We start from the raw sequence: 25,039 nt of genomic DNA, 5'->3' as shown, positions 1-25,039 counted from the left end.
CTAACACGGTGAAACCCCGTCTCTACTAACAATACAAAAAATTAGCCAGGCATGGTGGTGGGTGCCTGTAGTCCCAGCTACTCGGGAGGCTGAGGCAGGAGAATGGCGTGAACTCAGGAGGCGGAGCTTGCAGTAAGCCAAGATCGCACCACTGCACTCCGGCCTGGGCAACCGAACAAGACTGTCTCCCCCCAAAAAAAAGCTGGCTAAACACCAAAGTCAAAGCCTTACCTGACTACATTTCACCACACACAATAACATCAGGATAAAGGTGATATCCTTCACCTCTCTATGCAAAACCAAGGATTTGCTTTATTCTTGGCAACTGATTTAAGGTGTAACTTCCTGTATTGTATCCAGTTGTGATGGCAACTGGATTTTTTTTTATTTTTCACCTCCCATCCCTACTGCATTTCTTTGTTTTATTTTATTTTATTTTTTTTTTAAGCAGAATCTGACTCTGTTACCTAGGCTGGAGTGCAATGGCACAATCTCGGCTCACTGCAACCTCTGCCTCCCGGGTTCAAGCAATTCTCATGCCTCAGCTTCCTAAGTAGCTGGGATTACAGGCGTGTGCCATCACGCCCGGCTAATTTTTGTATTTTTAGTAAAGACGGGGTTTTGCCATGTTGGCCAGGCTGGTCTCGAACTCCTGACCTCAGGTGATCCACCCGCCTCGGCCTCCCAAAGTGCTGGGATTACAGGCATAAGCCACCGTGCCCAGCACCTTACTGCATTTCTGTTCATTAGAAATTTCTTCCCATTTTCTTATTTTAATCATCTATGATTTAATCCTGTACCAAGTTTCTTTTTTATTTTTTTGCTTTTTCTTTTAGAGACACGGTGTTGCTCTGTCACCCAGGCTGGAGTGCAGTGGCATGATCATAGCTCACTGTAGCCTCCAACTCCTGGGCTCGAGCAATCCTCCCACCTAGGCCTCCCAACTGCTGGGATTACAAGTATGAGCTACTTCACCCAGCCCTGTATAAAATTTCTAAAACCGAACTCTTCATGTCCTATTAAAGTAAGCAAAGCAGTGTGCAATGCAAAGAAGCCTGGATTAAATCCAGTGATTGTTGCTACTGGCTGGCATCTGACCTTAGGTCCTCCTCCATTTCTAAGCCTCAGTTTCTTCATCTGCAAAATGGGAATCACAGGAATCCTGCCGCCCTACTCATCATATGGAGTAAATGCCAAACAAATGAGCTAGCCTGTGGGGAGGGCTGGATAAACACTGGTCACTGCCGCTGCAGAGGTACAGTGCCAAGTAGTGCTAGCGTGTTATCAAGCAAATGGCTTTGTCACACAGACGCATGCGTGTGCTTCTTCCTTCTAACATCAAACCCACTGTGCGTCCCAAACAGCTCCAAGCAAAGCAGCACTGGGGCCTCAGAGCAGACAGGACAGAAGTCCTCAGCACGGGCTGACAGGGTCCACAACACCGACAAACAGGAGAGTTGGTATCACCATCATTCCCACCACCATCATCACAGTTATCATCGCCATCACTACTATCATCACCACCATCATCACAGTTATCATCGCCATCACTACTATCATCACCACCATCATCACCATCACCATCACCCCCACAATCACCATCACAATCAACACTAATCCCTGAAGCCCTGAATTCTAAAGAAGGAGAACAATCCTGCTGCTGTTGATCCCCCATCGTTCCACGCTGGTGGTGAATTCTAATTGCTCACCACTGTCTTCCAACTTTCCTTCTTAAAGAAATCCTCTTCCCTGTAACTTCGCCTGTAAAGTGTCTACAGGATGCACCTGTAGAATCTGCGGTTGAGCAGGAAGAATCTGCGGTCACAGAACCTGCCAATCCTCTTATAAAATATCCCATAATACTAGAGTATCCAGGCCATGCCTGGGGAGGAGCAAAGCCCTATTGGCTCTGCACACATTTGCTCGGCCAGCCCTGTGAAGAGGTTGAACTTCCCCTCCTCATATCACCAAACCCAATTCCATAATTGTATCTACTCGGGTCTGACTGGCCGAAGATCAGCACTATTCTCCCCACTCCAGACCTGGGTGGGACCCACCAGCCACAGACACTCACCTCTGCCCCCTCAGGCTCCCATCACTCTGTCCTCAGGCTTGGGTGACAACTCACCATCATACCCAGAGCCCCTAGAAAGTCAAAGGTACATTATCACATTTTTCTAAGTTAACACATTTTATATCCTTTTTTAGCTTGATTTTTTTTTCAGCTCAGTCTTACATGTCAGTTCTAATGGTCTGTGGCCATACTTTTTTTAAATAATATTTTTAAAATAATTTTTAAATATTTTTAATATTTAATTTAATTTAAAATTTAATTTAAATTTAAAATTTTTTAATAATTTTTAAATATTTTTTAAATAATAGACTCCAAGGAATTTAAACCATCTTAAAACAAAAACATTATTTTCTCGGCAGCTTTCAGGACTGTGCACTCGAGTAATGGGATGGTTTTTGGCCCTTTGAGTCTCAGCTCCATTTCCGGGCAAAAAAAAAAAAAAAATCAGAGCAGAGGAGGGTTCATTCTAAATGCCATGTCACTGACTATGAGAATTCAAAGTTCATTTACTAAGTCCCTCTACACCCAGCACTCTGTAGACAGTTCAATGCAATCAAACATCTGGGTCTCTATACTACGTTTTCCACACAGCGCTCGGCACTGAGCCATGGGGTAGTGTGATAAGAGGGTCGGAGGCCAGGCGCGGTGGCTCACACCTGTAATCCCAGCACTTTGGGAGGCCGAAGTGGGTGGATCACGAGGTCAGGAGTTCGAGACCAGCCTGACCAACATGGTGAAACCCCGTCTCTACCAAAAATACAAAACTTAGCCGGGTGTGGTGGTGGGTGCCTGTAATCCCAGCTACTCAGGAGGTTGAGGCAGGAGAATCACTTGAACCTGGGAGGCGGAGACTGCAGTGGGCCGAGATCAAGCCACTGCACTCCAGCCTGTGCAACAGAGCAAGACTCCATCTCAAAATAAAGAAGAAAAAAAAGAAGAAGAAGAAGAAGGACAGAAAGACATTAAGGAACCAGAAATCTGGGGTGGGGTGGGTGACAGACACACACATCAATCTCTGTGAATGGCAAACACAGTTGGCTGCCTAACCAATATCCAACCCATCCCACCTCTCTGTTTCCAGAATCCCGGTTTGAAAGTGCCCATGTCCAGCCCACAGGAGACACATCCTTGGCAGCTCCCCCTACCACCAGGAGTGGCCATGTGGCCTGGCTCTGAATGCAGCCCTACTCTCCCAGTAAGAAGACGCCTGCCCTGGTGACTGCTCCTTCCATCACCCCATGATGGTGACAGCCCCTTTAGAGCTACGAGGAAGAGGCCAAGTGACATGGAGCTTAGATCCTGAGGACATCACTGAGCCAGTGAACCAGTGCCAACAGCTACCTGCCTTCAGGCATCTTGCTGAGAAACTTAACTTTTGAATTTGTTCAAAAGTCCTTGCGTCTGCTTTTCTGTTACCTACAGCAAAAACACACCTTCACGGAAGGCCCCAGATACAAGCCACCCTGTGTCAACTGGAAAACCAGCGATGCCCCACTCACCGCTGAAGAACACAGGGTAGGAGAGAAGGAGACTGACCGCTGGTGGCTCAATTAACTCTGCCAGCATTTCCTGAGAATGTGCCATGCATGTGCCAGTCACTGGAACGGGAGGATGAGTGACTCCAGCCACGGCCCAAGAGAGGATCACAGTCTAATGGGCAGATGGACACAAACTCACACTCTCTTAGAGGAAACCATAATAGGAGCTAAGTTACAAGTAGAAAATGTTGTACAGGGCAAGGAGCAATGAGTCCCTGGGGATCCTGCCATACTCGCCCTACTTTCCTTCTCCTATCCCTCACATAGAGAAAACACCACAGTCGCACAATTGCTCAAGTCTGTATCCAATATCCTCATCTACAAAAGAAATTATAAGAAAAAAAAGACAAACATGCAACAGATAAGTTTTTAAGGCGGCTCCTTTAAAACCATACCAAAGACTTACAAACTCTCTTTTAGCATTTGCTTTTAATATTACAGACTAAAAATCATCATTCAACAGAAACAAATCACCTGAAGGAACAGTGAAAGGTTTCCTATTAAACTGAACATTTACACTATTATGGATAGTAAATAAAATTCTTAATTTTCACCAAATCACATCTAATTTGGTTATTTTAAGCCGAGTGACACCACATGTAGTTCAACTACCACATCGAGCAGGGAACACGTCACCCAGAAAAAAGGATGCCGGCAATGCCGTGAAAGGGGGGAGCCAGCGTGTTCACTGAGGCTCTCGCACTCCCTGCCTGAAGCCCAGGTCACTCTGCAGACAAAACAGCTGCTGAGAGCCATTTCTGCTAGTGAGCTCTGAAGGACAGGTAAGAACCGATTAAGAGGGAATAAATTAGAGAGAAAAAGCAAGCACAACTCTAGTTAATACAGCATGTGGAAACAGTGGCAATTTTGGTTTGTTGGTTTTATCATCTTTTCTATTTCTCTAACTTTCAATAACATTTCCGTTAATGATGATCACAGAAACCCTTTAGTGACAAAATGAGCAGAGAAAAGAAATAGGCACAGCTCCTGTCCTAAGTGGGAACACACGGGCAAAAAGGGGCCAAGGCCAGGGGCAAGCTTTGAGGGAAAGCAGAGTAACAGAGATGTGGGGGAAGCCATGGGGGGAAAATGCAAACCCAGAGCCACACGGTTGGGAAAGCCCGTCCTTGGCTCAAGGAGGTGCCATCGCATTGTTGCTGAGCTGCCATTGGATGGTAGTGTCAGTTACTTACCTAGTAAATTTATCTAAGAAACAAAGTAAAACCAGAGACACAGGACCATGTATGCCCCAAAGGCAGGCAAGAAAGGTCTAGCTGAAGAGTCAGCGAACCATCAAATGACAAGTACCTACTATGTGACACTCACTGCAGGGGACTTGAGGACAGAGCAGGGCCAGCAAGGATCCGGGTGTGGCTGGGCCACTGCATGCACAGAAGGGCTGTGTGAGCGGAAGTTTCTTCCCTCCGCCCCGGGCCTCTGCATTCAGCAGTTCTAGGTGGCCAGGGGGCTGCCTTCCTTGACAAAGCCCTTCCCTGATGAGACGCCAGGGCAAGGCCGAGTTAGCCAGAGCTTTCATCTTCATCCCTCACGTTATTCTCTTCTGAGGCTGTGCCTGCCTTTCAGTAAGCACGGTGAACACACACAGACACGCGCAAGCGTAAGCACCCCCCACCCACAAGGCCAACGTGCCCTGCTGTGGTCATGAAGCCCAGGCTGCAAAGACAGCACCTGGCCACTAGAGGGCGACGCTGAACGCTGACGGCCAGGTGGCAAGAACCAAGTGCCCTCCCCGCCTCAGCTCCTGGGGGCCGGGCCCCAGCTCCCACAGCAGAAGCGAGATCTCCAACAAGTCCCACAGGACAGAAAACCGCCGCCCTTCCTCAGGCCTCCAACAGCACCAAGAATGCCCACTGTCTACATTAACCAGAAACGTGTGACCTGGAGGCTGGGAGCCCAGCCCGGGGTGACCCCGGTTCCCAGCCAGCTCTGCCCTCACTGTGGGGCTGGAGGGCAGCCGCCTGCTTAACCTTGTCTCAAGCTCTTCAGCTGTAAACCAGCAATAAGGCCAGCAATCTGGGGCACGCAGGAAGGGGGTGGGGGTGCAGAGGGGGGTCTTTTGGTGACTGATAACACAGTCTCTACAGCACAGTGCCCAGCGCAGAGTAAAGGCCCCCAGCGGCTGTAACCATGGGAGCATTTAAACACACTGCTTTCCCTGGCTCTCTGTTTCATGAGGACGTGATTTTGTCTCCCCAGTGAAATGCCATCTCTGGAGTGTGTTCTGATTTCTGTGTCTATCGGCTGTTCCCCATCCCTGCAGACCCCAGGCTCTAAGCTATGGGGGTCCTGGCTCTTGCCTTCTCGCCAGTCTACCCAGCTCCAGATTTCATCAGCCCCCGACTCACGCAGCCCACCCCACCCACATCCCCAGCCCACGGCCTCCACTCTTGCCCCCTAGTCTCCCACCCTACTCTGACCCTCCCCCAGCCCTTCCCATGAGCTGCCCAAGGACTCCACCTCGTCCATGGCCACTGGCAACACTCTGCTCAGAAGCAGTCATCGGCTCTTCCTTCCACAGAATAGCAACCGCTTTCTGATGCTCTGCACCGCGCTTTACTCCCCCGGTTCAAAACCTCCCAGAGGCTTCATGCTGTGCTCGAAGTAAAAGCAGAGCTCCTTCTCCTGGACTTCTCAGCCCTGGGGACCTGGTCCCTGCCTGCCTTGCAGGCCTCTCCCCACACCCCACTCAGCCACCAGGCCAGAGCCTCAGCAACCCCTCAAGCACATGAAGCTCTATTGCCCGCAGGACCTTTGCACCTCTGGGCCTGTCCCTAGAATGCTCATGCCCCCTCTTCAAATACCTGACTCCGTGCAGATCTCGCCCCAGAAACAGCCAACTGCAGAGCAGCTCCAGCCTCTACCCTCCACATGCCTTGACTCTCCCTATATGCTTCCTGCCCTCTGATGGTTGCGGGGGTACTGAGCGAGCTCCCTCTGTCTCCTCACACGAGAATGTCAGCTCCTTGAGGGCAGGGCCCTTGCAAGCCTCGCCGCCGATTTCTCCCCAGTGCCCACAACCACAGCAGGTGCTCAACAGAGCCTGGATGAATGAGTGACTTTACATAAATTCCCACTGACCTTCACGAGGACCCTGCAGGGCAGGTCTCGTGCTCCCTCTACAGCTGACGAAACAGGTAGGTTGAGCCACTTCATGAGTAAGGACACGGCCAGCCATCACACTGAGGGCCTACTCCAAGGCCGCACCTGCTTCCTCCTGTCACCAAGGGCCCAGGCCCCTTCACGGCTGCCCTAGAGCCGCGGACACCAAGGGGGCATCTACTCGTATTAGTGCTGCCAAGGTATATGGCTCCAAACTTCTGTTCATGCCCTCCCAACCCCCAAAACACCCTCTCCCGCTGACCTCCATCTATCAGCACGCTCTCATAAAGCCTAGACTGGATGGTCACCCCTCAGGGGAAGTGGAACACAGCCGTGGCCTGGCCCCACTCCTTGACGGACGGGTCGTCGTGCCTTCTGTCCTACCGTTCGAAAGCCTTGAGGGCCAGAGCTGAGCTCCACACACAGTTTGCCCTCCGAGGCCCCACTGCTGCGAGGCAGGCCCTAGACGGTCCTCAGGAAACTGCGTGTTCTACATGTTACCAAATCGCACTACCATTCACCAGATACATGTGACCAACTTGAGTGTCATTTTCCGGGGCTTCAAAGCAGGCAGTCTTTGTGTGAGTAAATACTGAGCCAATGCTAACAGTAAAATGAGCTATTAAGTTCTATTTGCTACTTTCATCCCCAGGCTCACAACAGAGCGTAAGCTAAACAAAGAAAAACAGCACTCCGCTGGACAGAATGATATTCAGCAGGTAGACTCATTTCTGTAGTCACTTCTCACATCAGTGATTTGCTTCTCCAACATTGGCAAATATTTGCCACTTACGTCTTTCATGTAATGTGAAGAAAGTACATTCCACTGTCTTCCAAAGCTATCTTAACTGCCTTATAAAAACAGGCAATTTACTGGCGATGTTTTCTCTTGCTACTAAATACAAATGCAGTCATCGTTTAACTTTGAAAGCTCTGCACTTAGCTTTTTGGTTTTAGATTTGATATTTACATAGAATTATAAAGAAAGAAAAAACCCACAGTCCCCTCAACCTAACAAAATACTTGATTTTTACATGCTAAAATCTAGCCCTACATACTCCCATCTTCCTACAAGTCTTGAAAGCTTTACTTTTAAGTATGATTTTAATTTCCAAAAGTTGGCTCAATTACAAAGTCCTCCAGAATGCTCCAGGTGGGTACTCAGAGCCTGACCCAGCACAGAGTTCCCATCAGGCAAATCTTGCTTTCACCAGCTGTCTCTCCTCCACCTGCCTATTGCTGGAAACCACAGGACACAACCAGGAAAACATCTGTAAGTCCTTGACTCGTCAATGACCACAAAAGTGACCATATACGTCAATAGCGCAAAAATCAAGTGAGAAGATAAAAAGGCCAGTTCAAATGAACGTAACAACAACCATAAAAATAACTAACATTTTTGAGTGTTTAGTATGTGCTAGGCACTCTCTTAAGCATGTCATACGTACTATCTCATTTAAACTGCAAAATGAGCACCGCTTTCATCATGCCTATCACGCAAACAAGAACTCCGAGAGCAGGATCATCACCAAGCTGGCCCAAGGTCACGTGGCGAGTAACCACTGGAGCCAGCTCTCCACACAGGCAGCCCGGCTCCAGGACCCACTCTCCCAGGTGCAACGTGGTTCTGCATCTCCACACCACCCTGGAGGCAGGAGAGCCAGCAGAGAAGGGGCACTGGCATGCTAGAAGAGGAAGTGGCCAAGATGGGTACATCAACTACAAGACTAGACTCCCGTAAGCACGATCTACCTTTATCTCCTGTCTTGGTGGGTGACACTTCCACACCTGGTGCTCTAGGCGAAATCACAGAGCCATCCCCCACACTGCCTTCTCGCCTCACCCATGGCTAGGGATGCTCTGTGTCACCATCACAGAAGGAGGTTCAGGCGCCTGAAGAAACGTTCTCAAGTTGTTTGTAATAATAGCAAGTTAGGAATAACCTGCTGCCCAACCGCAGGGGCTGGTGCAGTCAAGTCGGGGGACATCCATAGGATGGCATGTTACAGGGCACTCTAAAGACTAAGGCGGTTCTCCACGTACACCATGGGAAAATGTATCATTCCCTTAAAAAGTGAGGTGCACAACTGCCTTGCCGTGCAAGGGGAGAAAGAAATACACTGTAGAAATGCACAGACCCCAGAGCATCTCTCTACAGAGCACTTCATCACCAAAGGAAAAAGGGGAGCTCTTCAGTGGAAAGAGCTGGCAGACGCCACCTCAACCAAGTGATCGGAGTCCACATCTTCAACGCGAGGACCCACCAGCACCACGTGCCCCCGCTGCGATGACCAAGAAGAACACGAATCCCTTCAGTGATGTTCCTGCCAAAAATTATCAATCAGAATCTCATTGTGGGCAAACATCAGACAAGCACAAACCAAGGGACATCCCACAAAATCACTGGCCTGTGCTCTGCTAAAGTGTCAAGATGGAAATGCAGAGACCGGCAAAGCTGCTGCGCCAGGTCAGTGGAGAAGACAGAGGCATGACATCCAAATGGAACGCATGGTCCCCACTGGAGTCTGGACTAAGAAAAAAGAGGGAAAGGACATTACTGGGACAACTGGCAGAATGTGACTATGGCCTGTGGATGAAAATAATACAAGTGTTAAAATAGTACTGTGTCAACGTTAAATTTCCTGATTGTGACCCCTGTGCTGTGATGATACTGAGGGAATGTCTTCGTGCTTAGGAAATATGCAGCGAAGGTTTCAGAGGTAAAGGGATATATCTCCAACTGACTCTCAAATGGTTCAGGAAAAAAATGTATATATACACACAAAAACAGGCACACACATGCAGAATGGTAATGGGCAAACGTAAACAATTGGTGATTCTGGGTACAGAGCATATGGGAGTTGTTGGCACTATTCATGCCAACTGTTCTGCAAGTTTGAATTGCATCAACACGAAACGTTTAAAACAACAGATGCATGGGCCATCGCTGGAAGGAGACACCTGGAGCTGTGGAAAGGAAGGGAAAGTGGAGGCTGGGACAGGCCTCATTTTCACATACACCCTGCTGTGCTGTGTCATGTTATAACACATGCAAGTGTTGCTGTTTCAAAAAAAACAAACATAAGGAAGAAACAACCACCCACTCTGAGAACTCTACTCAGAGCTGTGTCCTTCTAGCCAGGAGACCTTCCAAGAGCCCTCCCCCGCCTCGAGAACACAGCTTCAGCCATGCCCTTTGAACCGCTGCTTCTGCCCGGAAACCCTCTCCCTGCCCTGGGCCTGAGCGTGAAGGCCCGGCTGCTGCAAGCTCCTATATGGCCCCTGCATGGCTCCTGCGTGGCTCCTGGCGGCCCATCCGCGTGCGCCACTCGCCACCTCCTGGCCAAGCCAGGCGTTGCACCTCTGGCTCTTAGAGTGCCACAGTGACACCAGCCATAACTGTGTGATACAGGTTTGTCCCCTCAATGAAGCAATCTCATGACCAAGGCCACATTCCGGTCCTCCCGAGAGCTCCAGCGTCTAGCAAACACCTAGCCAGAGTGGCACTCCACAAAGATGAGATACGGAAAGGAAGGACGTGGATTCAGCAGGAATTCCACCAGAGGAACTGAAAGCAAGTGCGTTCCACAGAGCCTGGCCACGGCAGTCCACATGGGCACTGCGTGTGCCTGGAAGCAACTCGCGCAGGAAGAGTCACACTGGTGACTGTGCTCTGCCCTGTGGGCCTGCCCCTCTGCCCCAGCCTCACCCCTGCCCCCTTGCAGGGCTCACAGCCTGTCACCCTCTGATGACTGCCAGCCCCAAGGTAGGAAAGTACAAAACCAGCAGATTGAGTTGATGGTCACCAGCGCTGTGCCCCCATGAGCCACTGTCTTCAGAATACTGTCAAGAACAAGGATGTCCACCTGGCCAGCCTCGAAGGGCTCACCAAGGGCAGCAATAATAAAGAGTGCAAATGGGACAACAGGAAAACGGAATGGGCCAGGCGTGGTGGATCACGCCTTAAGCCCAGTGCTTTGTGACGCTGAGGCAGGAGGATCTCTTAAGCCTAGGAGTTCAAGACCAGCCTGGGCAACATAGGCAGACCCGTATCTGTAGAAAAAAATGTTTAAAAAATCTGGTGAGCATGGTGGCACAATCCTGTAGTCCCACATACTCAGGAAGCTGAGGCAGGAGGATTGCTTGAGCCCAGGAATTCCAGGTTGCAGTGAGCTATGATCACACCACTGCACTCCAGCCAGGCAACAAAGTAAGACCTTGTCTCAAATTTTAAAAAAAGAAAACAAAGGAACGCAAAATACATTTTCAAATTGCATGGGAAAAACATTAACAAAACGTGTCTAAAGCACAAATTGCTACTACCTTAGTGACTGACTTGAAAATATTACACGAAAACATCACCTTCCTGCAAGGCAAATTACACACGGACGCGTGTGCATTACATAAGCATATATAGAATCCTTTAAGATGTGATCTATTTCAGAAACAGCAAGAAATGTCTGTGTGTGTCCTCCAGAGGGCAGGGTGCTTACCAAGGTCCGTGTTGGGGCCGGCAAGCAGCTGCTTGAACTTGTCGAGCCGGGAGGCCTCTCTTTCACTCAGCGCTGAGCTGCTGAGGGTGCTGGGGTCAGATGTGCCACCCAGCGTGACGGTGGCCGAGTGTGGGAGAGACTGGGACCTCTGCAGAGGGGCGGCATCGCTGGCACTTTCTGCAGGGGTGAGAGAATGGGGGTGAGGGTGAGGGCGCTCCTCCCGACTACACGTTCCTCCTTGCTGTGCCACTGTCCCTTTGTGAATGCTGATGGGTCCCTTCTTCCCATCACTCAGCAGTGGGGACCTTGGTTTCTTGAGCAGTAACATGGAACTGACACCTTTGAAATTCACTCGCTTCACTGGCAGAGTATTATTCACCAACGAAATGGACCACCTTGCATAAAAGCAACACAATGACAGCCAGAAAACTCCAGGGCCCCTCGGGCTGTGTGGAGGTCAGGCTCCCACCAGTGCCTGGGGTGGCAGATCAGGGCCTGCCCAGGTGACATGACCCAGAGGGTCTGTGCAGGACGGTGCCCTCGGGTCAGCCAGGCCTGAGTGTGGAGGGCAAGCCCATGAGTTACCATGAGGGAAAGGAGAAAGCCTGCAGAGGTGCTGAGGACAGAAGGCAACAGTGGGGACACAGCAGGAACCAGGGCGCTGCGAGGGCTCTCACCTGCCATCTCAAGAGCGTGCCCAACCCCGCCACCTGCCTGGCCCTCCTGGGTCTCACCAGTGCCCTGGGAGGAAGGTCCCACAGGGACCCTCATCCCAAGGAAACAAAGGAAGCCAGACAGGTGAGGGATGGCACCTTCCCAGACCCCACCACAGGCAGTGACCGCGGTGGCACTAGAGTACAAGCTGCCCGCCCTCCTTCCCGCCCTCTGCTGCTGCCCAACAAGGCCCCACTGACCCCCAAGATGGATAGGCCCACGGGGATCCAAGCAGGTGGTGAGATACCACGTTCCACCCAGCAACCCGGGACCGGGTCAGCCCAAGGGAAGACCCTAAGGCCCTCAGATCACTCAACACGGCCATCCGAGACCAACAAGCAAGAGGCTGGGAAAGGCTCCCAACTCCTGGGTCTAACTCCTGTCTAGCTATCTCATTTTTCAAAAACTGAAAATTAAAGTAGAGTGAAAAATAAACTCCAGGAAATGGAGCCGAAGCAAACGCTGCAGTTGACGGGCCGACATCCACTCCAGCAGCCGCTGAGCAAGGAGGTAGGAGCCGCACTCCCCCGCGCCCTCCTTCCCACAGAGCACCCACGTTTCCCTCATAACCTGGGAGTGGGGGAAAATAATTCACACAGAAACCCTCAGGCTATCCAGGAGCCAGGCAACCTATGGCCTCTGGGCAGAATGTGGCCCAGTTAAATTTCCAGAAAAGTCTGCTAAAGTGGGGACATAGACTTCGGAGTACCGCCCTGTCTCCTCCCCCATCCCCGCTGCCCACTCTCCCTGACTCCCCCCAACCCCCAGGAGGATCTCCTCCCACCAGCCTCAGTGCCCTTGCCGTGATTCCTATTTTGTAGCAGCCGCACACCAAGCAGTGGGCTGGGGCTCCAGCCCGGGGCGTCTGGCTCCAGAGTTTCCGCTGCCGGCCTTACTGCAGACAGGGCTGAGAACCAGCACCTGAGCAGAGGGGAGGACCATGGGTGACAGTGCCCCCTCTCCCTCCTTCAGAGGCTCCTGCTTCAGCAGCACTTAAAGTTCCTCAGAGTGAATATTCAGCAGGAAGAGCAGCTGTGCACTGAGTCCCAGAATTAAAGGTGCTCAGCTGGACTTCCCTGTGATCTTCAGAAATGACGGATGTGGCTTCATCAGGACACGTAAGGGGCCGCTCACTCCTGAGCAGAGCCCCTAAGTCCATGTCCTAGTGTTGCTGCAAAGCTTAATGAGTTTAGTATCACAGGGACTTGATACTGTACCTGCCACACAGTAAATGATCAATATATGGTATCATTGTCACTATACTGAAGTACTCAAAAAAAGCTTGCCCAGAAAGCAAACACAGGAAAGGTGGCCAACTCCAAGGCAGGCAAGTAGGAGCACAAGGCAACGAGGTCATGGGCCCCCTTCTCCCAGCGCAAGCTGCCTGCAGCATCCTTTGCTTGGCTCTTCCAGGATGAGGCCATCCCAGGGTGACATCCCAGGGTGACATCTCACAGCTCCCCGACCCCAGCTGGTCACAGCCTGAGCCTGCCTCTTGTCAGATCCCCCAGCCACACACCATGTGGTCCTGCGGTCCTGGCCACTCTCAGCCTGACAGTGCCCTGCATCTTGGGGGTAGGGGGCAGGGTGCGGAGAGGCTCACAGAGCTTCAATGTCAGCACCACCCATGAGCAGATGAAGCCAGGGATCCTGCCAACTCCGACTGCCACAGGCTGAAGGGCGCTGCCCAGGACTGGGCCTGCAGAAAGCGGTCAGTGCATGCTTTAGTCAGTCACCAGGTTTCCAAGCCTCCTGCAAAGGCCATCACCAGATTTCCAGTTACGAGTTCAAAGACTTTAAAATTTATTACACTCCAAAAAGAAAACTGATCAAATGAAATCACGCACAGCATTCTCAACTAATAAGAGCTGTAACATTTTAGAAGTTAACCAATTCCTAGAAAGTGGTTTTAAAAACTAGACCTAGGTATGAAACCTAGTTCTCCAGGGTAAAATCAGGCCACCCTAACAATCTCCATCTTCTCAGCTGGAAATGTGGGGAGAGCACCCTAGCCCCCAGAAGACCTTGGAGGGAGGTACCTATGAGGGCCAGTGGCCGCTCCAGCTGGCCTTCGCCCCTGCCCCTCACCCCCTGCCTCCCAACAGCACCACTGACACGAAGACACCCTGACCTCCCCGTTTCAGATGACACCTGCTTCCCACTGCTCTCAGGGCCACCGCGTTCCCACCCCATTCTCTGCCTCTCTTGACCGTGGCACCTGCTGCCTCCCAGCACGCTCTGTGCCCCCTTGCTGACTGTGGGCAGTGCTGCATCTGTCCCTCTCACCAGAATGGACTTGCCGCAGGGCACCGATGTACCTCAGTCTGTCCAGTGGGGTATCCCAAGCTCTGAAAACAGTGCCCGCGGCCCACGGTGGGTTCATCGCACAACCGTGCAGCTTTTCCATCACAGACGTGATGGCCTGCAACACATAAAGAGCAGCAGCCACAGAAACAGCCTCAAGAACAGCTGCTGCGCACCAGTGCCGTGCACATGGCACCAGACACGACCCCACCCGAGGGGGTCAGAGTGCAAACGTGGCCGACCCAAAAGTCAGACTCCCAGCCCCTACAGACCTGAGCCCACGTGTACACACACCTGGCAGGAATCCTGTAAGCTGCCTAGAGGGCCAGCCCCTAAACATGCAGGGGCCTGACCCCTCGGCTGGCAATGTCACCCATGGAACCATCGCAAGCTGGTGGAGTTAGGAGGGAGACAGTGTCCCCAGGCGCTTGCTCCCCCGTGGCCCTCTCACGGCCAGCCCACAACAGCTTGGTGCCTCCACTCCACTCGGAGAAGAGATGCACTTAGCTAGGCCAGAAGCCTCCACTCCACTGGGAGGAGACACGCACGTAGCTAGGACAGAAGAAAGCACTTGGGGGACCTAGGAAAGAGCGCAGGCCACTCCCCTATCCTTGGAAGAGAACCATAAGGGCTCTCGTGGGCCAGGGGGCCTGCTGCAAATGAGGATGGGAACCCACTGATTCTCCCACAGTGAGTGTGTTCTGGCCACTTTCTTAGCTTGGCCAGAAACCCAGACCATCTCTTCAGTCCTCCCATCGTACCTGCAGGACAGGACGTGTGGCTCTCACTGACCGACTTCACCAGCCGGAGGTCGCCGCTGGGGGGTGAGGGCAGCTCTGCCTCGGGCCTGGGCTTCTGCTGAAGCCCTGGCCCCTCCTGCAGCGTGGGCCGCCCCTGCCGCTGGCTGTGGTTGCGCAGCACACGGTTGGCCGTCTCCATGACCACCTCGGAGTTCAGGCTCTCCGCCGCCATGGCCAGGAGCTCGTCGTCATCCTCCCCAGCGTCCCAGGCATCGCTGGTATTGCTCTCAAACTCCTGGAAGGTGCTGACCCTCTTGGCCTTCACTGGTGTGGTCGGCATCTTGGCCGTGGACCTGAGCAAACTGCAATGCAAAGGCAGTCTTTACTCGTACATGCTCGAAGGCTTCACCCAAAACCAGCCAGGAAAGAATTCCCAGGTGAAAAGACAGGCATAGAAGTGTTCAGCTTCGATCTAGCAATAGTGAGTGAAAAAGCAAACACAATTCACAGAGACAGCCAAAAGAAGAGCAGGCGAAGCCCATGAGGACTCAGTGGCAGGAGGGGGAGGGGGCTCCAGGAAGGTCACCTGGGAGGAGGCGCAGGGCCACATGGTGATACCCTGCAGGACCACCCCAGCTCACTCTGGCCAGTGCCTGGGGCACCTTCCCCGAATCCCAGTAAGGCTCCTGCCCAGCAGTGAGGGGTGTGGGCCAGGAGCGCCTGTGCAGGGTGCAGGCCTGTGGTATATGGATTTGAAGACACGATCATTTAAACAAGATTCCCCCAAAATAGGACAACACACAACATCGGCCCCACCTCACGTGAGAAACTTGTCAGACAGGTGCAGTCCTGCAGGGTCACAACAGCCCAGCACAAGCCCCACACTCTGCGCTCCCGCCTGCTGTGGAGGGGCCAGGACAGGCCAGGGCCGGGCTCCAGCAGCTGGTGGAGAATGCGGGAAGGAGGAGCGGAAAGGACAAGCCAGCATGGATGGGCTGCAGCCAGGCTGCCCATGGCTAAAGGATGCCAGCTCCTGGCTCTCCCCAGGGCTCCCCCACCTCCCCACATCAGGCTGTGGCTCCCACATCTGCCATCTTCACCGGGATGCGCAGCACGGGGTGCACAGTATCTCACACAAAGCGACTGCTTGATCAGTGTGGCTGAATGAGAAACCAGTCTCCTCCCTGAGGAATGCCTGGGAGCAGGAAGGGAGCAGGAAGACCGGGGTTGCCACAGCCCTCCCATATCAGAGCCGAGACGCCAAGTGAGGTTGGAACGTCACTTACGTGCCATGTAACAGTGGATCAAAGGGGGGGTGCTGGGCACCATACACGTGCTGGATGCTGATGGAAAAGAAAAGGAAAACCAGTGAGCCTCTCTCCTGCCTTCCCAAGAGCCCTCCACCAGCTCAGCCGAAAGGTGGGCTCCCAGGAACCCACAGGACTGAAGGAAGCAGCTCCTCATGGGCTGTAGCAGGCCCCTCTGCAGCCACCCGGGGTCCTGAGGGCCCAGTTCAGAAGGGATGAGTGGCACCATACAAGCCCACACCCCACACCCCACACAAGCAGGGCATTCAGCCCGTCCCTGAGAATGGACCTCAGCCCGACAAGCACCACCACAGACCCTCGGGCATCCACACGGTGATGAGGGTGTCTGGGAGTGCAATGAAGGAACTGTGGCCTCTGCCCACAGACTAAAAACTCGAAGAAACGCCCACCTGGGAATTCTCACCTGTCATCATTTTGTCTGAAATTGAATGCAGAATTGCAAAAGATAAATATAATTTTTTAAAAGATTTAACAGGCTTGGCACGGTAGCTCACGCCTGTAATCCCAGCACTTTGGGAGGCCAAGGCGGGCGGATCACCTGAAGTCAGGAGTTGGAGACCAGCCTGGCAAACATGGTGAAACCCTGTCTCTACTAAAAATACAAAAATTAGCTGGGCATGGTGGTACATGCCTGTAATCCTAGCTACTGGGAAGGCTGAGGCAGAAGAATGGCTTGAACCCAGGAGGCGGAGGTTGCAGTCAGCCGAGATCGTGCCACTGCACTCCAGCCTGGGTGACAGAGCAAGACTCCGTCTCAAAAAGAAAAAGACTTAACAGTTTTACTATAAAAGTCTTACATGCATCAGAGCAAATTTGGAAAACTGATGGAAATGAAATACCCCACGTGGCAGACACTGTTGGTTGACTCATCAACCTCTACCCAGAAGCCTTTGCTCCTTTGGCTGACGTCAGCCACGGCTGGCCCTGTGACACACATTTATTTTTCATAGCCAGCAAGAAATAAATGCGGGTTTTTACTTTTCTGGAAAAAAAAAAAAAAAACAGGCTTAGCTAGCACCCCTTTGGCCCCCAGCTTCTTTCCCTTTTTTCCGCCTGGAACACAGAGGTGAGGCCTCAGCCATCGTGCGTGAGTGAAGATGCCACCATGAAGGGCAGCAGGGCAGACAGGCAGGAAACAGCATGGGGCTGTGACGGCTTTGAGCTGCTGCCCAACCCTGCGCTGCTCACCACAGACTACCAGACACAGGAAATAAACGAATCTCTGTTTGTTGAAGGCAATACTGGCAATGCTGGGAGGTCGAGGTGGGCGGATCACTTGAGCTCAGGAGTTTAGGACCAGCCTGGGCAACATGGCGAAACCACGTCTGCACAAAAAATACAAAAAAATTGGCTGGGCGTGGTGACATAAGCCTGTGGTCCCAGCTACTTGGGAGGCTGAGGTTGCAGTGAGCCAAGATTGCACCACTGAACTCCAACCTGGGTTACACAGTGAGACCCTGTCCCAAAAAAATAAAATAAGTGATTACAAAAAAATGGTCGGATGATTGCTTGAGCCTGGGAGGTGGAGGTTGCAGTGAGCCAAGAATGCACCACTGCACTCCAATCTGGGTTACAGAGTGAGACCCTGTCTCTAAAAAATAAAATAATATAGTGATTACAAAAAAAGTAATAAAGATATTTGGAGACAAATATTTGCACACAACTATGATAACCTCTTGGGGATAAACTCCTAGAAATGGAAAGCTTGGGACATAAAGCACACATTAAAAAGGCCACTGGTCCACACTGCTGAAGAGCCGTGGTTCATATCCCACCAGCAGTGTCAACACCACACACCACTGCTCATTCAACAAGAGAACAGTGGTCTCTGTGTCGGCTATGTGCCTCTTCATTCATTAGTGAGGTAAAACTTTTTTTTTTTATTTTGTTCATTTGTACCTCCTTTTTGTAAATTGTCTGCTCATACCCTTTGTCCATTTTCTAATGAGGTGCTCACCACTTTCTCACTGCTTTGTAAAAAAAAACCTTGTAAACAGAGGATTCCTTCTTAGTCGTTCTGGTGGTGTGGTCAGCAGAATAACGGCCCCCACCCAAGACGTCCACATCCTAATGCCCAGAACCTGTGACTACGTCACCTTACATGGCAAAGGGGACTTTGCAGATGCAATTAAGAATACGAACCTTGAGGTGGGAGACCATCCTGGGCAATCCTGATGGGCACAATCTAATCATGAGTACTCAAAAGCAGAGAACCTTCCTGGCTGTGGTCAGAGCAGAAGAGACCGCGGAAGGTCACACAAATGCAACATGGCTGACTCTGTACGTGGAGAAAGGGGGCTGTATGCCAAGGAATGTGGGCGGCTTCCTGAAGCTGGAGAGAGCAGGGAAAACGCTCTCCCCTGGAGCTTCCAGAAGGAACCAGCCCCGCCAACACCTTGGTGTTAGCCCAGTGAGACCCACATCAGACTTGCAAATTCTAGAACTCTAGGATACCATGTTTGCTGTAAGCCAGTAAGTTTGTGATGATTTGCTAGAGCAGTCACAGAAAGACAATGGCAGTGGCCAATCTGTTTTCCTTGGTCTGGGAGGCTGAGCCACTCTTGTGTCCTTTCCTCGTGATTCCACTTTGGGGACGACACTTGGAAAGGCCTGACCCTTCTGAGAGTGCATAAACATTGCCGTGTGCTAGTTCAATCCTTCTAGAGGGCTCGTTCCTACCCTTAAGTTTTCAATCCACCTAGAATTTATTTTATTTTGCTATATAGTGTTTAGTAGGAAACTTTAAAAAAAAAATAAAGAAGAGTTCAAATGTCATTTATTCAGTAACCTCTCCTTTCACCCACTGCTTTGAGAACATCATCTTTAACGTTAAAATATTACATTGGGTCATTTTTCAGTTTCCCACTCAGTTTCTATTCGGTATCCCATTCCTATGCCTGTAGCACAACGTATTAATTATACCAAATGTTCACTTTTATATTCTAAGATTTTTCAGCAAAACTTGACAAACATTTTTTCGATACTGACTCTCGGACAGGGCACTGGGGAGGCCAAGATAAGCACAACACGTCCAAACTATTCCGGCCCTTACAGTTTACTCACAAAAGCAAAACTTCAACTGGCATTTTGACTGTTCTATGATGATTCCTACAAGAGCATGTCACAGGAGCACAGAAACCCAGTCTTATCGGGAGGCCGAGGCGGGCGGATCACGAGGTCAGGAGATCGAGACCATCCTGGATAACACAGTGAAACCCAGTCTCTATGAAAAATACAAAAAATTAGCCGGGCGTGGTGGCACGTGCCTGTAATCCCAGCTACTTGGGAAGCTGAGGCAGGAGAATGGCGTGAACCCAGGAGGCAGAGCTTGTAGTGAGCCGAGATCGCGCCACTGCACTCCAGCCTGGGCGACAGCGAGACTCTGTCTCAAAAAAAAAAAAAAAAAGAAAGAAAGAAAAAGAAAAGAAGGAAGATTCCTTAAGAAAAAAAATCACACTTAGAACTAGGAAAAGTGGCTGGCAGAAGGTTGAGACAAACAAAACAGCACGCACCTGATCTGAAGGCCAGGAGCAGTGGAATCAGTGGGACATCAAAGTGGCAGCCAAGGGCCTGTCACCACAGCAAGCAGAAACATGAGCCCACACCCGGCCTTCCTTCAAAGGCCCAGGAGCCCAGTCCCACCCCTCACTCCACAGAGGAAGATTGGAAACCCAGAGAAGAGAAAGGAATTCAAAAGAGTTTGGCCCCTTGAAGGGTTTGTTATGACTTCTCCTTCCCAAAAAAAAAGCCAATAAGGAGAAATATATGATTTCAGAAGAAAATTCTAAAGTCAGCATCCAGATGAAAACATCACATTTATTTCTGCATACATCAGAGTGAGTTTCAGTTTCAAACTGAAGATGACCTGAAAGCAAAGCGCTGATCCCTCCTCTCAACCAGGAAGGAACTACGTGGCAGGCACTGTCCTGGGTGCTGAGGACACAGACGCCCTGTGGCATGAACCACAGGCGGGTCCCAGTGGGGCTGGTGCTGGATACTTTTACCAAAGGAATGAAACACACAGAAAAGTGAAGGAACAGCCCTGTGACCACCACGCCACATGCCACTGCTCAGCTCCAACCACTCTCAACAGCCTCCAGATTTGCTCAACATGCCGTTTCTTTTTTACTATCAATACTGCAAGCAATAAAACATAGAGAATAATAGTAGTAGCTAACAGAGATGAGCATTACTCTATAAACTCTTAATGTGTTAACTCCTTTAATCTTTGCAACCCAATAAGGCAGATATCATTACTCTTCCCATTCTAAAGGTGGAAAAACTGAGGGACAGAAAGCTTAAGAAAGTAGCCTGCCTGGCCGGGCGTGGTGGCTCACGCCTGTAATCCCAGCACTTTGGGAGGCTAAGGTGGGCGGATTACGAGGTCTGGAGATCGAGACCGTCCTGGCTAACACAGTGAAACCCCGTCTCTACTAAAAATACAAAAAATTACCCGGTCGTGGTGGCGGATGCCTATAGTCCCAGCTACTCGGGAGGCTGAGGCAAAAGAATGGTGTGAACCCGGGAGGCAGAGCTTGCAGTGAGCCGAGATCACGCCCCTGCACTCCAACCTGGGCGACAGAGTAAGACTCCGTCCCAAAAAAAAAAAAAGTAGCCTGCCCAAAGTCACCCACCCCTGGCAGGCTGCAGCCAGCTTAGTGACATATAGGACATAAGGAATAACCACACAGACACCACCCAGAGATTCACTTCCACCAAATTCCAACATTTTGTCATATAAGAGTTGAAACCCTCCCCATTCTGGTTCTCTACCTGCCTCCTCTGAGGTGGCTACCAACCTGTATTTGACATTTTCCATTTCCATGTAAGAGTTTATACTATTATGGAAGAGACGTGGATCTCTGGGCAACATAAAGTATTATTCTGCACATTTGCAAAGTTTACACTATTATCATTTCATACATATGTATCTTTGCAACTAGATGTTCCCTCAAGATTGTTCTTTATGTATCAATGTTAATGCACGCAGCTCCAGTTTTGTTCTGTGGGGTTTCACTGTATGAAAGCCAGTACTTTGGCAGTAAACCAACTTTTCAAAAGAAATGTTACATGGAAATGCCAAACAGGTAAAGGCAGAGCTACTCTGGTGAAGGGGAGACGCAGGAGCCGCCACATGCACTGGCCAGGCCACTAGACAGAAAGAGAGGAGAGGCAACTCCCAGAACCACAGCAGGACTCCACGGAGACACAGAAAGCTGCTGGTCTGGTTATTTCCTTAAATATAAGGAAAATGAACAAAACCAAGAGATGGTTCTCTGAGTAGATGAATAAAATTGACAAACCTTTAGCTAGACTGACTAAAAGAAAAAAGAGAAGACTTAAATTACTAAAGTCAGAAATGATGGAAAAGACATTATTATCAACCTTACAGAAATAAAAAGAATTATGAGAATATTATGAACAACTGTACACCAACAAATAAAATTAATTAGATATAATGCACAAATTCCCAGAAAGATACACACAACTGAAACTTACTCAAGGAGCAGGAGGAAATATGACTAGATACATAACATGGAAAGAGGCTGAATTAGAGGCCGGGCACACTGGCTCACGCTTGTAATCAAGCACTTTGGGAAGCCAAGGTGGGAGGATCACTTGAACCCCAGGAGTTCAAGACCAGCCTGGCCAACAAAGCAAGACCTCATCTATTCAAAACCAAAAAACTAGTGGGCATGGTGGCACACACCTGTAGTCCCAGCTACTCAGAAGGCTGACGTGGGAGGATCACTTGAGCCCAGGAATTTGAGGTTACAGTGACCTATGACGGCACTACTGCGCTCAAGTGTGGGCAACAGAGCAAGACCCTGTCTCAAAAAAATAAAAAATAAAAATAAAGAGACTAAATTAGTAATCAAAACACTACGCACAAAGAAAAGTCCAAGCCCAGAGGGATTCACTGGTAAATTCTACCAAATAGATAAAAAAGAATTAATACCAGTTCTTCATAAATCCTTCCAAAACCTAGAAAAGGAGGTAATATTTCCCAACTCATTCTATGAGGCAAGTACTACCGTGATACCAAAATCAAGCAAAGATATCACAAAGAAAGAAAACTACAAACCAGTATCTCTTATGAATATACACATAAAAACCCAAAATACTAGCAAACCAAATCCAACAACACATAAAAAGGGATTAAGTATCATAATCAAGTGGAATTTATCCAAGAAATGCAAGGTTGGTTTAATAACCAAAAATCAATTAGTGCAATACACTATATTAATAGCATAAAGGATAAAAACCACATGATCATCTAAATAGATGCAGAAAAAGCATATGATAAAATTCAATACTCCTTCATTATAAAAATTATCAACAAACTAGGAATCAAAGGTAATCTTCATCCTGATAAAGGATATCTACAAAAAACTCATAGTTAACATCACACTTAATGGTGAAAGGCTGAATATTTTGCCCCTAAGCTCAGGAAAAAGACAAGGATGGGAAGTGGCTCATGCCTGTAATCCAGCACTTTGGGAGGCCAAGGTGGGGAGGATAACTTGAGCCCAGGAGTTAAAGACCAGTCTGGGCAACAAAGTGAGACCTCGATCTCTACAAAAAATCAAAAAATTAACCAGGCATGATGATGCATGTCTGTGGTCCCAGCTACATGGCAGGCTGAAGCAGGAGAATCATTTGAGCCCAGGAGGTTGAGATCAAGGCTGCAGTGAGCCATGTTGGCAAAACTGCACTCTCTAGCCTGGGCAACAGAGCAGGACCTTGTCTCAAAACAAAAGTAGTGATACAAGCTACAACATAGATCAATCTTGAAAATATTATGCTCAGTGAAAGAAGATAATTACCAAAGAAATGCACATTATATTATTCCATTTATTTGAAATCCCTAGAATAGACAATTCTATATACAGAGAACGTAGATTAGTGGTTACCTGAGGACTAGAACAGGGAGGAAGGCAGGGGTGATAGTTAAAGGACACACGAGGTTTTCTAGAGGCAATAAACATGCTCTAAAATTGATTGTGGTGATAGTTACACAACACTTTGAAGACACTAAAAAAACCACTGCATTATATACTTTAAATGGGTGAAGGCTATTGTGGGTGAATTGTGTTCTATCTGTATCTCAGGGAAGATGTTATAATGTTTTAAAGTCAATACAGCTTTTACCTGGTCCTCTTGGGTTCCCGCTCTTGGAACCCAGGTACCCATTCTCTGAAGATGCCAAAATTAGCCACAAGGATCTCCCATATGTACACATTACAACCCACAGCACTAGCTGAAGGCCCAGCGGACAGCCTGCATCACCGCTAGACAAGTCAGTGAATCAGCCCTCTTATAATTCCAGCCCCAGCCTTCAAGTCTTCCTAGTGAGGCCCCAGACATCATGGAGAAGAGACAAGACATCCCACTGTGCCCCATGTGAATTTCTGACCCACAAACCCTATGAGCAGAATCAAATGCTTGCTCTATGCCAGGGGGTGGAAAAAAGATACAGCCTGCTTAGATCAAGCACAATCTATCTGTCATGTCCTTTTCCTGAAATGTCTTGGATGCCTCTCTGACATTGGTAAAAAGCTTTCAGGTTTAAAAATCAAAGGCTCAGGTTCAAGGCCCAGCTCCAACACTTACTAGCTGGTAAAGTTTTAACCAAGTAAGTACTCTGAGTTTTCGTTTTCTCATCCTGGAAATGGGAATAAGAACATGTATGAAATGAGATGACCGTATATCACAGAAATCTGAATACTGGGACATGACCTACAAATAGCATTTATCAATATTATCGATCTCTCTGTATATGAACGTTTACATTCTTCCTATCATTTCCCAATGTATCTCTATTGCTCAAAACCAGCATGCTTCTTGGCCTACTGGCCACTATTTGCATGTCCTTTTTTAAAAAAAGTCTCTGCAACATTATCACAGGCCACAGGCTTTTCCTCCCGGGACAGCCAGAAATTCATAAATTCTTCATAGGCAAACCATTTTTGTTTACTAAACACTAAATGTTCCAACAAAGTTCAACTGAGACTAAAGGAACCCCATTTTATCTAATCAAAATTGCACTTTTATTTGATTTTGCATAGCTAAAAAGAAAAGCAGACTACAACTAAAGATATTTTAAAAGAATATGTGGCAACATACCCACCTACCTCAATTCAGATAATGAAATCTGTCTTTAAAAAAGTATATTAACCAGCCAGGTATGGTGGCTCACACCTGTAATCCCAGCACTTTGGGAGGCTGGCGGATCACTTGAGACCAAGCAGGCGGATCACTTGAGACCAGGAGTTCAAGACTAGCCTGGGCAACATAGTGAGACCCCATCTCTACCAAAAAAATAACTTAGCCAGGCACAGTGGCAAGTACCTGGAGCCCCTGCCACTCACAAGGCTAAAGTAGATGGATCACATGAGCCCAGGAGATTGAGGTTGCAGTGAGCTGTGATCGCACCACTGCACTCCAGCCTGGGCAACAAAGCAAGACTTTGTATACAAAAAAAAAAAAAAAAAAAAAGTATATTAGTCAATAAACTTTTTAATGAATTAAACTGCCTTGAAACACTGCAGTAATCTACTGTTTTTTATTAAAAAGAACCCTGGTGATTCCTTATGAAAAGCAGATGCATATGACGTAATTCCACTTCTTGATAGACGACCTAGAGAACCCTTGCACAAGCACGCAGGAGATGAGCTCGTAATTCCACTTCTTGATAGACGACCTAGAGAACCCTTGCACAAGCACG

At 49.4% G+C, this 25,039-nt stretch overlaps 1 protein-coding gene across 7 annotated transcripts in view; it reads right to left on the bottom strand.

The window, feature by feature from the left end:
- The window catches only part of TBC1D22A (TBC1 domain family member 22A), a 419,760-nt gene that overhangs the window by 373,488 nt on the left and 21,233 nt on the right, over window positions 1-25,039 (bottom strand). For 6 of the 7 annotated variants that reach the window (XM_003812372.6, XM_014343350.6, XM_063603161.1 and 3 more), the window contains exons 2-4: window positions 16,270-16,326; window positions 15,005-15,345; window positions 11,226-11,402 (exon numbers count right to left, since the gene is read on the bottom strand). In XM_003812372.6, coding sequence (XP_003812420.3) covers window positions 11,226-11,402; window positions 15,005-15,345; window positions 16,270-16,326 — 575 coding nt within the window. The remainder of the gene's footprint in view (window positions 1-11,225; window positions 11,403-15,004; window positions 15,346-16,269; window positions 16,327-25,039) is intronic. The other variant, XM_055106057.2, reaches the window with a different exon arrangement.

The sequence above is a fragment of the Pan paniscus genome, chromosome 23, assembly GCF_029289425.2.
Source record: "Pan paniscus chromosome 23, NHGRI_mPanPan1-v2.0_pri, whole genome shotgun sequence".
Taxonomy (NCBI): Eukaryota; Metazoa; Chordata; class Mammalia; order Primates; family Hominidae; genus Pan; species Pan paniscus.
This window is presented reverse-complemented; position numbering and strand designations above follow the sequence as displayed.